Genomic DNA, 15,802 nt, shown 5'->3' on the forward strand with positions numbered 1-15,802 from the left:
AGATTAATTTATATATAAACTGGATTGGACTCATCATTTTTCAGTATATTTTCTATACAAATGTTTAGTTGACTCTGTCGTTCATTAAAAAAACCAATGGTGCTACGTTTTAAGGCTGGGTCACAGATTTTTTTATCAGTTTCGCGGTTTTTTTTCTAAGAGGCAAGGCATCGTGAGGTCACCAGCATGCCTGGTATGCTGCATTTCCTGCATTTCCTTCGCCCTACGAGGGAGTGTTAAATGTACACAAGTCCATTTGTAGACAGCCGGGGATTGAACTACGACCTAAAGAATGAGAGTCGTACGTTGAAATCACTAGGCCACTGCTCTGTTTTTATAATTAGAAAAAATCATTTAAAACCAATAAACAATTTGTCTAATTCCGAGTAAATACAAAAAAACTCGAGTTGGTCCAGCCGTCTTCGAGTTTTGAGCATGGCAACATATTTTGCGATTCATTGTTATTTATATAGAAAGATAAACACGACAATTTCATTAGAGTTAAGTGCTTTTATGAATAAATACAAAACATATGAATATAATAATTGACCTGACAACAATGGCTGTTTCCCGTAAAGATAATCATAATTTTAATAACTGTTTTGTACGATTTCGCTTATTATTGACATATACAATAGAACAAAATAACGAGAACATGTACGGTCAAAAATTTCAAATATATACTTTGATACTTGAAATATTTAGTAAGAAAAATCAATTGGGAATTTTAAGTTCGGCCCGACGCGACGGTATGGTACGATTGAACGTAAGACGTCATCGCAAGTCGAAGTTGTTAACCAAAAAGTACACAAATTAAATTAATAATGCCTTCATGGACTTAAATCGATTCCCATCAAAACAACTGTTAAAAAGACAAGTAAATTTGCCTATAAAGATTTGTTAACGAAACGGAAATGTGTAAAAATAGCTAGTTTGCCCAAAGAGAAAACCACAAATTTTTGAAGAAAACGGTTCAAAGTGCGACAATCGACTAGTAAACTATTTATTACATGAGAAAATTAGTAATAGTAACAATAATATTTTTCTTAGGAAATGTTATAAGTCCGAATTTGAACGAACAATAAGAAACGAATGCGTTTCGCGCGTTTTTATATCAGACACTTTTTTTTTGCCAGCCAGTAACTTTATCATATAAGATTCGTGTTCTACCTCATTGGTGATTAATATATTTAATAAATCCACATTCCTAATTCAAATCACGTTTAATTTTTAAAAGTTAATTTATTTCAATGTTTACATACCATAGATACATGAGTTAAAAAATATATTGTCTTTGTCATTGTTAACGATAATAGAGATTTCATAGAAACAGCCTGACGCAACAAGAATGTTCTGTTTCTTTGATGCCGGGGATGTTATCATATTATGATAACGAGAACATGTTTTTAATAGGTACTTGACTGGTTTTTTTAGAATGTTTTTTTTTGCAAATTAAAAATGTGTTTTTTTCGATTATTTGTTTAGAATTCATTGGCATCTGCACTTATTATTTTATCTTTGACATTGTTAATAAATGGACTTAAATTATTTTTTCAAGGATATTTTACTTCTTCTTTAGATTCAAAATCCATCTGTATGAACATTGGTGCACACACAGAAACGATCATCTCGTATACAAATATTGTCCTAAGTTTGATTCATGGTGATAAATTTCAGGTTTCTCAAGGATGCCTATAATCGATTACGCAAATGATAACTTATATGAGACATTATTTTAAGTGACTTGCATTATTTATAGAAAAAATGTGTTTCTATAATTGTGCAATTATTTTTTCATCGTAAGTCAACTGTCAAGTCATGGTGATATTTTTTTTTGTTTACGTAATAGGAGGCAAACGGGCTCCGCCCGCTGATACCGCCGCCCATGGACACTCACATTGCCAGAAGGCTCGCAAGTGCGTTGCCGGCCGGATAGAAAAAACTTTGCTATAAGACTCTATCAGGGACTTTAGCCAATGATTTAATATTAACTATTTCTATGACATACTTTTAAATGCACGCAAAACTACGTCTCGGTATAATTACGACTCGTTTTTTGGATTCAACTTATATAGAGTTTCGGAATCAGATACGAAGATATCTGTGGTTTGCTGTTTTTTTGCCAAATTGTCTTTGTTCAATAAGAAAGTCATGTAAAGGTATAATTATTATCATAAATTGTCTGAATATAATAATAATTTATGATAATTTTATGAAAATTTTGTTTTAAATCTTTTTTACTTCACTTTATATGGGTTGCCTGGATGTGTATATCGTAATAAATCCATAATGATTTAAAAAAAAATAATAAAGAACAGGGGGCAAACGGGCAGGAGCCTCACCTGCCCTATTGCTAAGTGCCGCCCATGGACACTCTCAATGAGGGCTCGCGAGTGTGTTGCCGGCCTTTTAAATTTTTAATAAATTAAGATTTTTTTTAACTGTGATCACGTTTTGAATGTTTGCTCTTTAGTTCCTAAATTCCAAAATTCTTTAGTTTATAAATACATTTTAATCTATACCAGAGCCTATTCAACACTGGACACAAACACAAAATTCAAACACGTTAATACACGTATTTGACGTAGGAAACGTCACACCACACCGGAATATAGATCGTAACTGATTTATTACGCTAACGAGAAATTACTACAAGGCTTTTCTGACCATACTTAGGCGTTTATACACGACCGGAAGTGGTTGTTTCCTTAAGTGACTTAGGCTTTCATTCATTCATATTGTTTATCACTTTTCTTTGCAAATAAAAGATTTATTAGGTTGACTATGTGTATCGTTACGGTAAAGCTCTCGAATATTAAATAAACGTCACGGGACGCCTGGCAGATGTGAAAGATTTTGTACAAGTAATATGCATGCACAGATTATGAAAGGAACTAAATATGACATAACGAAAAAAAAAAAGTATTACGTTTTTTTCCGGAAAATGATTGTCTATTTTATAAACAATTATTTTCATTTAAAACAAAAATACACAACACACGTAAATCTAGTTTTAAATTCTGTTTTTGAAGTATGACGTAGAGATTGAGACTTGATATAGGTGGAAAATGGCCCAATCTCGAAGCGGCCATTGTTCATTTAAGAAACTCTTACTTACTCTCTTGTTAAATAATAGGTTTATAGGACACAGTAATTAATTTTTCAAAACATATAATGAAAAATTTGAATTCCAAATAATTTTGAGAAATTTTCGAATCTAACAATCAAAATCAATGGGCCCCATGTTGGGAAACACTGATTTAGGGTTTAACATGTGTACAGTTTTCACTAAACCTCTGCGCAATCTTGTGAAATAAGCCTTATTTTGCAAACTCGTATTCACCACTTCCTCAAAAGCCATGTGTCATGGTGAATTTCTCGAGGGGCAAGGTGACTTGATCTAATAAGAAAATACATTTAAACTGGATTCATACGTGTTACTACAAAACGTGTATTTTTCCTTTCTAATAGTATAATTTAATACCTAATTAGTAACTAGACAACATAGTATTTCGTACTGCAAAGGCGTGTCACAGACTCGTTTTTCTTATTAGTATAAAGTTCACAAAAAAGAGTGCGACTTTATTATAGCTCCATAGTAGCTTATCATTTAAAAAAAACGTGTGTGTACTTATGTACACGCGTTAGAAGTTATACTTCTTGGCGTAACTAAACAAAAATCTTTTCCAAAATTTTTATTCAACGTTTATTGAAAAAGCGGCACCAACAATAGAAAAAAACTTAAATGTTGACTATAGCTAACTTCAGGGTGTCGGTTTTTTGTGACGGTGTGCGCGCATCGTAAAAATTTACTCTCATCATTTTTCCCTAACGCGCCAATATCATAACTTCAAAAATCAAACACACCGCTACTCGTCGAGCGAGTTTGCTTATTTTGCCGAAGCCGTGTACTAATTATTTGAAGAATTAAAGTATGAGGGTGTGCAATTATTTAATCAATTATCGTCTAAATTCGTAATATTAGCGCTTTTAACCAATTCAAAAGGGCATTAAAGATACATATCAGAATGAGCCTAGTAGACTAAAATTGGGACGGCTGATGGCGACGCGTATCTCGTTCGTACATATTAAGTTTCTCATGTAAATAAAATACTTTTTTTTTAATGAGAAATAAAGTTCTTGAAATATTTACATGCTACAATCTAGCCTATACAATAATTAAGCTTATAAGTTTTTACTCATTTTATTTATTTTAATTATTACTTCATAGGTTAAGAAAATTGTAAATACTGTATTTGTGTAAATAAACTTACTAGCATTAAAAAAAATTTAATTAAATTATGTATAAAAAAAGCTTATAAGTAATATTATTTTGATTTAATTTTCTACAATACTAGTCAATAGCTTAAACCTTTTGAGTTAATAAACTAGGTATTAACTCAAAAGGTTAAGTTCTCTTTAGGCGTCTTGTTCCTGTTGTCAAGAAGTTGGATTGCCACGGTATACACATGGTTATGTAGCCCATTTAAGTGAGCTAAGGCAAACCGTTTCACCGTATTTAGGACTGTATCCACATTCCACAATAAGATACTTTCATTTCATTTCAGATTGTGGATACTTTCATTTTTAATATCTTCCACAAATTTTTAACAAGCATTTTTTCTTGAATTCAAAAATTTTTTTTTATGTAACATTTTGATTCACTGAGAATCAAACTTAACAAAAAAATATTATATATATATTAACGTTTGTAATTATTTTCAAATTGCTTTAATAAACTTGTAAAGGTCATTTGATTTATTCACGTAACGAGTTTAAGTTTTTTGTTAGTATTGAAGGACGTATTAAATATTACTTGTTTAACGTCTAACATTTTTAGATTACGAATAAAAATCATTTATATAATTTATTTATACTGTTATATAAAATTCAGTACTACGGTGATTATAACGCCTCAGTTTGAAATCGCCCATTAAAATACATCATTGCGATCTACTAACAAAAAATCGTGAAACTAAAGGTGTTTAAATAATTCCGTACCTCGGAGGGCATCAACCTGGGTCTCCTCTCGTAATGCTCCAATCGTGTTCAAATCTCCGATAGTAATGCAATAGAGTGCATATGTTAACGTAAAATTGTAAACACCGTTAGATTGTAATCTATCTCGCGAGATTATAAACTGTCGAAAGATTGTGAACCTCAGCTTACTGCTTACAATTTAACGTATTATTATTCGGTAGATTGTACTACACTAACTTAGTTATCATTCAAACTTCTTTGGTCAATTACAGATTAATTTTACTTTCCAACAATTTCATGTAACTACGAAATAATAATACGTTAAATTGTAAGCAGTTCGTTGAGGTTTACAATCTTTCGACAGTTTATAATCTCGCGAGATAGATTACAATCTAACGGTATTTACAATTTTACGGTGACACATATAGTCCATTGAAATGTTACATTTTTAGGCCTTACCTTACGTTTTTTAGAGGACGCAATTTCATTTTTTTGATGTGTAGGGTAGGTTATGTCAGTGTAAAGCTAAAAACAAGTTTGTGGGGTTGCCACCCTTGTCCCACGGCCGCCATCTTGGAAATAGGGGTTGAAATGGTATTTACGATATATCTCTTAAACTATTTATTTGATAAAAAAAAATTTGTTAACATTTTTTGTTGCAAATTAAATTCTCAAACACTTCTCTACACATCAAAAAAATAAAATTGCGTCCTCTAAAAAACGCAACCCCAAATGTAACTTTTCAATGGACTAATAGGATATTGTAAGGTGGCCGAATCAGTATGAAGGAACTTAAACTTATGATCCCGTATGTCGAAATCCAATACATTTTACATATATGAGAGTCATACTTAGGGCTAAACAACGCTGACTTACTTAGATCTTAACTGAGCTGAGAGGTCTTTGAATTTTAATTATATTTGATATCAATAAAGATTTTCGGTCAGGAGTAGGAATTCATAAGGCTCTTTTTATCCCTAAATGTTCCCATAAGTGCAGAGATATACAATCGTCGGTTCATGCATTGCCGGTTCGTTATCTTGGATATGTTTTGACTCATCACCGATACGACTTGTTGCAGCTCATAATGATGGGCAAAATATAAGGCAATAAACGGGCTATCTACTACGGGCGTGGGCGTGGCATTACATCCGCCGAGGAAAAACCTTTAGCATTAAAGTAACATCTGGAAAAGAATTATAAAGTATAAAACACAGACTAAAAAATATTGCGCAATACTCGCTTGTGTATACGACTGTCGCGCCTGCGCACGTCTCATTTAACGGGTTTATTCCACGGACTTTTTCTTTCGGGTTTCTCACGGGTTTTACTATCACATTTTTTTCAGTTCGGTCGCGCAGCAAAATCCCTATCTCCTCCAAGCCTGCCGTAAGGAACTTCGTTCCTATAAAATAAAGATATTTTAATGGAGTATGCTAATCTGTTTAACCAAACTCCTTCGAAACGGCTTGACTGATTTTTATGATATTTTTTTTAAATTTGTCATTAATATGCATAAAATCCTTAATTTTCACCCTTTTCCCTCTAACCCTCATATACAGGGTGTTCCAAAAGTCGACGTCAAGTCGAAATTTTCTCATAGGTAATGCCACACCAGTTATCAGAAAAATTAAAAAAAAAAATTAAGTCATACATGACTTTTTGACATGATTTTTTTTTTTAATTTTTGAAGTTATGGAAATTTTCCTTTTATTCCAGAAAATGTACACCATGTGACAGTTTTTTCATTCCTGTTGTTAATTAGCGATATTAGTACTGTAATAATCTTCAAGAGTGATAATTAATCCCCACAGGCGATAAGTCAGTAATTTTTATATTACGTCATATTCATTCATTAAATATAATAATCTACTTGCACGCGTTACATCCGATTACGTCAATAAAAGCGTGTAATGATGAAACGAAGTGTAAAATCAATCGTATGTGATCGTCATTCGGCTGTAGAAACCACAATCTCCAATTGTATTCAAGGGCCAAGTATGGTGTGGTTTTAAACACGTTCCAATACAAAAAGACAAAAGATAACAAATATCTAAACATGAATGTGAAGGAAGAGCCATAATAAATATACATAGATGTTATGTTCGCCCAGTAAAGAATGGATATCTAATAATAATCATATCTATATCTAAATATCATATCAATAAATGGGCGTCACTTTTATATCTATAGACCAACTGTCGATTTTTTTAAGAGAAGTCAGGACAAATTCAGGTTTAAAACTTGTTATAAAAATAGAAAAAATTAATATGTTGTGCACTCGGGGACTGCCGCGGTAAAGCTATTGCATCATAATAGCATCTTTTATATACTTATGCAATATAATTATTTATTTATTTTTGCAGTATTTTTTTTTCTTTGATATTAATTCAAGTCTTTTCTCTGATATTAATTCAATCTACCACTCAACCAGACTCAGACTAACACGCCTATCCGATCACGCTAAACCGATGTGAGACGCAGTATGCGTTCTGTCCCGCTCTAACGTGTGTTAGGTTTATTTCGTTACGGAATTTCTTGATTCGGTCGCCGCGCTCAAAACCCGCGATAAAATCTATGCAATAGCTTAAAAAAATCACATACCTATATGGCTATATCACAGGAATGGCAAGATATGTGGCCTGGGCAGCACCGGTGGTAAACTTTTACTGGATACCTCCGTAAGTAACCCTAGGACTTGCATAATCTTGCCTAAACATGTACCAGAATTTTTAATAAACGAACTCTGTTCAAGGAACCTTACAGCTATTAGGTTACGCAGAGACAATCAACCAGACGTCGTCCTGGCGTCCGCCTACTTACCAGGTGACGAGGACGTGCCCACTCCAGAACTCGGCCTTCTGGCTGACTACTGTGAGAGGGAGAAACTGGAGCTAATCATCGCGGCGGACTCCAATGCGCACCACACGTTATGGGGTAACGCTAGTACCAACACTCGAGGTGAGGATATGCTTAATTTTATACTTAGCAATAACCTTATCTTGGCAAACAATGGCTCAAAACCAACTTTTATCAACGCGCGTTCGCAAACTATTATTGATTTAACAATGGTAACTGCTGGTCTGTCAGATCACATACAGGACTGGCACGTATCCAACGAGTTATCATGCTCGGATCATAGGTGGATCCGCTTTGCAATCAAAGGGGAGCTACCTAAACCTCAACCTAGACGTATACCGCGGAGAACCGATTTGGTAAAATTTTATAAACTTATCAGCTCCGAGGTAGACAAACTATCGATACCAACCACCATAAATATACAAGACATAGACAAACATGTAAACAACCTAACGTCCCTACTCCTGACAAGCTATGAACGGTCGTGTCCCCTTACCATACCAAGATGGGGAGGGAGACATAACTGGTGGTGCCCCGAACTGGAGAGACACCGACGGAAGGTCAGGAAGCTGTTCAATAGAGCAATGAACACACGGTTACCCACCGACTGGGACAAGTACACGGTCGCGAGAAGGCGATTCAAAAAACTTTTACGTACTAGGAAGCAGGAGTGTTGGAGACACTTCTGCACCAGTATTGAAACCAACAACCAGGCAACCAGGGTGAAATCATGCCTCTCCAGAGAGCCCAATCACTCGATCGGTTGTCTTAAAAAACCTGACAACTCATTTACAAAAACTGATTCAGAAACATGTGAACTACTACTGGCAACACACTTTCCGGGTTGCATAATTGCCAACGAACAGGCCTGGCAACCATACTCAGAGAGAGCCACCGACAGCTCAGACTGGCAAGTAGCTCACAAAATAATCACTAATGAAAAAGTAACGTGGGCAATCAACTCCTTCCTTCCATTCAAAGCGGCTGGTTTGGACGGCATCTTCCCAGGTCTACTAAGATGGAGTGGGAACTTAATAGTAGACTATCTTGTCTCTGTCTTTCGAGCCTGTATAGCCCACCGATACATACCCTTGAAATGGAGAGAAGTAAAAATCATATTCATCCCAAAACCAGGTAAAGAGGACTATACCCAAGCGAAGTCCTTCAGGCCTATTAGCCTTACTTCATTCTTCTTAAAAACGATGGAGAGGCTAGGAGACCTGGAGATACGCAGCCGGGTATCGCTATCCAAATTCCTACATCCTAATCAACATGCCTATAGCTCGGGCAAATCAACGGACTCATCACTCCACAACGTCGTGTCTCGCATTGGCAACTCCCTGAAGTTAAAGCAGTCAACCCTTGATGCATTCATTGACATCGAAGGTGCTTTTGACAAAACAAACTTCACGAGTATAACCAGAGCACTAAGGTTATGTGGAGTACCATCAACCCTTATAGAATGGATAAACAACATGCTAAAACAACGAGCTATACAGTTCACGGTAAACTCCACAACACGAGGCATTGTCAGCAGAGGATGTCCGCAGGGAGGTGTTCTATCGCCGCTACTGTGGAACCTTGTGGTTAATGAACTAATCACAGAACTCAACGCTGACAATCTCTACACTGTGGGATATGCTGATGACATAGCTATCTTGATATCTGGGAACTTTGAAAGCACCTTATGTGACCTCATGAGAAGAGCTTTCAAAGTGATTGAGAGATGGTGCAATAAGCACGACTTATCTGTCAACCCATCAAAAACAGAACTAATACTTTTTACCAACCGAAGAGTTCTTGGACCGTACAAACTTCCGAAACTCTTCAACACTGAACTCATACTCAAGTATGAAATCAAGTACCTAGGTGTGATTTTGGACAGTAAACTGCTCTGGAACAAACATCTAGAACACAAACTAAACAAAGCAACGATCGCCTTTTATCAATGCAAAAAGATGCTAGGCGTGAAATGGGGCTTATCGCCTAAGATAACATTATGGATATACACTGCCATAATTAGGCCAATGCTAGCCTATGGAGCCCTTGTTTGGTGGCCCAGAACAGAACTTCAAACGGCAATTATCAAACTCGGACGCTTCCAAAGGCTTGCTTTGTCCGCTGCTAGCGGTTGCATGAAAACAACACCAACTGCAGCAATGGAGATGGCCCTGCAGATCTTACCCCTGGACCTACACATACAGCAGGAGGCAGCCCTGGCTGCTATCAGGCTTATGGTACTGGATCTATGGGGAAAAAATCACTACAGTGCACACACAGCGATTCTCAACAGGGCAATAGAGTATCAACCTCTTATTGCTGCGCCCTGTGATAGAATCACTAACCAATTAATATTTAACAGGTAATATCTTATACAACTGAGAGAAGAGGAACATGATCGGTCGACCGTAAATGAGCTACGTATATATACAGATGGATCCAAAACAGGATCTGGCTCAGGCGCTGGCATATTCTCTCTTGATCTCAACATCAACATACACCTACCCTTGGGCACACAGAGCACGATCTTTCAATGTGAATGTGTCGCCTTAACCGAAGCAGCCAGAGCCGTGCAGCGGCTAGGGATTAATGACTTTTGCATTAAATTCGTATCCGACAGTGCATCCGTGCTGATGGCGCTCGGAAACAAAAAAACCAACAGCAAACTAATACTGGAGTGTCATGAAGCACTGGAGGTCATAACCCGAACCAATAGGGTTACCTTGCAGTGGATAAAGGGACACAGTGGATCTCTCGGCAATGATGCTGCGGACGAGCTTGCGAGAAGAGGCTCCGGAATGATGCCTGCTGGCCCGTATCCGCTCCTTCCTTTGCCCTTCTCGCTGGTGCGAACCTGGATTCGCCAGAGATCCGCTGAACTCCAGCAACAACGATGGTCGCATGGTGCGGCCTGCAGACAGTCCAAAGTGGCTCTGCCAGCAGTAAACCCGCAACTGACAAAGCGACTACTTAACTTAAATAGAACCAACCTTAAAATAATGATAGGGACAATAACGGGTCATTGCATCCTAAATAAACATCTTTTTATCCTAGGCGCGACAGACAGCCCCCTGTGCAGAGGCTGTTTCAGCGCAGAGGAAACAGTCACCCACGTAGTCCTGGAATGCGAGGCTGTGGCTAACCAACGTGAAAAAATCCTCGGAACGGTGAGGTCGCTCCGGGAAGCCTGTGAAGTGCCCAGGAGACTTCTGTGCTTCTGGAAGGAGCTAGGCTGGCTAAATTAGCCAGGACTCGTACGCACAACGGACCAACCTCGAGTCTAATTGCGGAGAAAGTAGTCCTTCAACCCTAACCCCTAACCCTATGGCTATATCACAGTATGAAAAAAAGTGTTATAAGAGTTATTTGTATAAAATAGGATTTTAAAAAGTGTTATAGAGTAGAATAACTTGTAAAAAATCTAATAATAAAGACTAAAAATATCGATTTTTATACGTCAATCATGTGATATGAAAAGTCACAGATCATTCGAAACCACAATGTCAAAGCACACTTTTAGATTATTATAACCTGAATGACAATTAACGCACTAAATATTTGATATCTGTTAAAGGGTCTGGTGCGACGCCATCTTGAATAGAGCGTTTTGGTGGGTTTTTATTATAGAATTTAAAGAACAATTATTATATAATTGGAATCCTGATCAGGAAATTAGGTCTCGAATCGAAATTGCCCGAGGATCTTTCAACAAAATGAAGAAAGTTTTGTGCTGCCGTCACTTGACCATTAAACTCCGAGTCCGACTTTTCCTTTGTTACATATGGCCAATTGTTCTGTACGGCTGTGAAGCTTGGACAATTAAAGAAGATGCCGGCGCTTAGAAGCATTTGAGATGTGGTGCTATCGTCGCATGCTTCGAATAAGCTGGATCCAGAAGATCTCTAACGAGAAGGTTCTGAAACGAGTTGGAATGTCGAAAAAACTTTTGCAGAACATTAAACAACGGAAAGTTGCGTACCTGGGCCACGTGTTGCGCCATGACCGCTATCACCTCCTTCAATTAATTATAATAGGTAAAATCCAGGGTAAACGGCGTGTTGGTAAGAGGATGAAATCATGGCTTCGCAACGTTAGAGAATGGACGGGTATTGCAACTGCGAAAGAGTTGCTGCATCTGGCACAGGACAAGACACGCTTCAAGATACTGACGCCCAACCTCCAGTAATGGAGAGGCACTAAAAGAAGAAGAAGATTTTACTTCGTTACAATTGATTCGCTAAAGTAAGGAAACAAATATAAGAATATGTTTATGTTTTGTTAGTTTATGTTTGTATTATATGTTTTAACAATATTTCTTACAGAAGTGCAGGAAGATCGCATCGATGGTATAACAGGCATTATGTGACTAATGAATAGTAATTTCTTAGACTTTCGTTCACAGATAAAATGAAATGCTAGGAGTGACATTTTGTTATTTTGTAAGTATTTATTCTATTAATTTATATTGAACTTATGTTTTTTCGACAGCCTGTACGTTTAAATATTAGCTAACGTAAGAGATAATTTTTTCACACTGCATACGACTGTTAATTGATGATTGAAGCAACCCTAGTTTAGCAATGGGCAATTTCTAAACATGTAGTCAAGGGTAAGGTACAACTTTCTTTATACAACTCATACTTTTGGCAATCGGCTGACGCATGGTTATCGTTAATAATCAAACCATAAACTAATCGAGAAACTGCAAGTTATTGCCTTGTTATAAAAATAAAAATTATTATCATTTGTCGTAAACCAGTGAGATATGAAACAAAACAAAATTTAAAATTATTCCATCGTTGCAAACCTCTATATTTATCTACATACAATGCCCATATAAGTATATATAATTGACGACTTTAAGACAAATATATGTATATGATATATACTTTATACCAATCTGATATAAAAATGCTTTTCAAATTATTGTTGAAACTTTATTTCAAATACCTATTATAGGTACGTAAATGATGGTGAAACCTTTTAATAAATTATACAGTCTAAGTAAAAAAAGTACCTACCGGGGTATTTATATTATGTTATTATTATTTTTATGCAATTTAAACAACCCCCGTCCTTCTTAACAAGGGTGATAGGTGCTTAGCAAGAAGAAAGAGCTTGCTCTCCTTATTTTCGAACGGAAGATTCGTCAAAGAAATATTGGCCCTGTTTGCGAGGACCGTGTTGGCGTTTATAATATCCTTGACGACGCCATCATAGTACAAGTCATAAAATGCTACAGAAACTCAATGAATTTACAACCTGGTGGCGAAACCCAGCAGACCGATGCTGCGTTGGTGGGATGGAGTTGTCAAGGACCTCGAAACAATAGGTGTTCGAAATTGGACGCAAGACGCACGAGATAGATTGCGATGGCTAAGGCCGAAAGGAGTTGTACAGTCATTGGTGATGATGAAAAATCGTTAATCACCAAACTCCTTTTCATTATCCCTCAGTTTTACTGGTTATTTCAGGCGTTGTTATTTATTACTAAGGTCACATTTAATTATGAAAAATACACTAATGAATACCATAAATATTTCATTCCACTGACCTTGCACAACAATTTCTGGCGGTAACATTCCTTCCCTCCGTTATCGTCATTCTTTGAATCGTCATTTTAAGCCTCCTGAAATAACAAACGTTGGCTTTATTAATATAAAGCAAATAATATGTTGGTATTATTTAGTCACTTTAGCCCGATACTTAATTTGTATTGAAAGATCACTAGGTATATTATGCGTATGAAGATTTTTTGATTTATTTTATATTCAAAGTATAGTGTAATGTAATTGGATGTAACGAAAATGTTATAAACAGAGTATTTAAATTTTAGGGAAAAGGTTTGCTTGTTATTACACATAAAAAAATAAAAATAAAAACCAGTGGCGCTAAAACCTCTTTAGGTCTTGGCCTCAGATTTCTGAATCTGTTTCATGATCATTCGTAAATCTAATAGGCAAGTAGGTGATCAGCCTCCAGTGCCTGACACTCGCCGTCGACTTTTTGGGTCTAAGGCATGTCCTCACGATGTTTTCCTTCACCGTTCGAGCAAATGTTATAAGCGCACATAGAAAGAATGTCCATTGGTGCGTGGATCGAACCTACGACCTCAGGTATGAGAGTCGCATGCTGAAGCCACTAGGCCAACACTGCTCCTGTTATTACACATATAAATTAAAATTCGAGTAAAAAAAAATTCCGTTTCGTCGACGATGTAAAAATAATATTATATGTATTAATTGTAACTAAGCGCCATCTCTGGGAATATTGCGGAATTACACAGTATCCATCCAGTACCACTATAAAATAACGTACTTAATTGTTATTATATAACTTTACTTACTAGATTCACTTAAGCATTATATCATTAGCATAAACCGCTTAATCATATACCCTCCATGGAATTTATTATTATTAAAACATTTTAAGTTAAACAAAACAATATCGTTCATAACTGCATGATGTAAAAATCAAACAACTTAGTTAAGCGCCATCTGTTATTCGTAGTAACAACAATTGTTTATGGAATGTTTAATGGTTCAGTGAATATCGTAACATATTTGTAGTCACAAACACAATACATTGATGATGTAGGACTAGGTGGAGCTGGGTGGAGCAAAGGTGAGTGATGTACCAATAATGGTCAAGGTAAATCTCACTTTCGAGACACATTGGATAAGATCAGTGCAGTCACCTCAAGACATTACATAACATAATTGTTTGTAGTGTCATATATTATTGGTATATAAGCAAATATAACGTGAATAGTGGAAAATAATAGGGATTTTTAATGCTTTAGGGAAATCGGAAATTTAAATAGGTACAGTAAAAAAGAGGAAAATATTTAATTAAATTACTATATAGGGGGTTTAAACACAAAATACAATAAGTGTTTTATATTAGGTTATAATTTAGTCATAGACAAAAACTATAATGGGATTTAGTTGTTTAAATAAAAATTAAAAAAAATCGCTGACTGTTGGATTTTAACAACTTATAATATTACTATTACTTATAATATACATTATTCTGAGGCAAAAGAAGGCTTCGTGCTTGATACCAACCTTATTTTCATATATATTTTTTTCAGTAAATATGTTTGTTTACAAAGATTAGTTAAGTGTCATTAGCATGTTTCCAAGAAATTATCATACTTAATGCTGAAGCCGAACCATCTCATGCTAGATAAAAAAACTAATCAGTATGTTAATAGTGTTAATGATTCAAGATAACACAACGTTAGATAAAACGTATTCCGGGAGAAGCAACACTAAAAACTTCCCTTCAAGAAAAGAGTGTACCAATTTTTATAAATCCGGCAACGCACTCGCGAGCCCTTTGACTTTGATAGTCCATGAACGGCGGTATCACTTAAAATCAGGTGAGCCTACTGCCCGTTTGCCGCCTTATCAATAAAAAAATGAAAAAACAAAAGAAAGAAAGAATTTAGTGTAAGTTTGTGGATTTTTTATAAAGTTTTTGAACGATAAACATTTTATTACACTAAACGTATTTATCGATATTTCACAATATTTTATGCCTATACAGAGCTATTTTTAATTATTGTCTCGAAGTCACAAAGGGAAAATATTGAAAACAAATGAAAATAAATTTTCCATTGTCTATGTCTTCGATGAATCAATTATCGTTTTCTTGTCTCGGATTTTCCAAGAACATGCTATGATTTTCCGTGAAGTTTCTGTCGACTAAATATAAACATAACCTGCTCATTATATATATTAAAACAGGGAAGGTAATATATATATTTTTATTGATTAGACATATGTACTAATAGGATGACAATACACACTGTACTTCATAATTAATATGTAAATAAGTCCAAGTGGAAACCTAAACTAACTTATTCTTTAGGTCATTAAAAAACTTAATTTACCAAGGTAACTATGTCGTTAACATAATGTAATTAAATTTTTAATTAATTCTTTTTACGTTATGTTAG

General features: G+C 35.6%; 1 protein-coding gene and 1 long non-coding RNA gene across 7 annotated transcripts in view; one reads left to right on the top strand and one right to left on the bottom strand.

Moving 5' to 3' along the window:
* Positions 1-15,802, bottom strand: part of LOC125049163 (glutathione hydrolase 1 proenzyme-like) — a 39,656-nt gene that overhangs the window by 23,487 nt on the left and 367 nt on the right. Inside the window, exon 2 of one of the 6 annotated variants that reach the window (XM_047648304.1) lies at positions 13,394-13,468. In XM_047648304.1, coding sequence (XP_047504260.1) covers positions 13,394-13,458 — 65 coding nt within the window. In that variant the 5' untranslated portion in view covers positions 13,459-13,468. Of the gene's footprint in view, positions 1-2,508; positions 2,614-13,393; positions 13,469-15,802 lie in introns of those variants that run through there. The other 5 variants (XM_047648299.1, XM_047648303.1, XM_047648301.1 and 2 more) reach the window with 5 other exon arrangements.
* LOC125049166 lies at positions 7,647-10,943 on the top strand. Its single transcript, XR_007116956.1, has 3 exons — positions 7,647-7,661; positions 7,736-7,941; positions 10,894-10,943. It is a non-coding gene; the product is annotated as an uncharacterized LOC125049166 (long non-coding RNA).

This window comes from Pieris napi, chromosome 4, assembly GCF_905475465.1.
Source record: "Pieris napi chromosome 4, ilPieNapi1.2, whole genome shotgun sequence".
Classification (NCBI taxonomy): Eukaryota; Metazoa; Arthropoda; class Insecta; order Lepidoptera; family Pieridae; genus Pieris; species Pieris napi.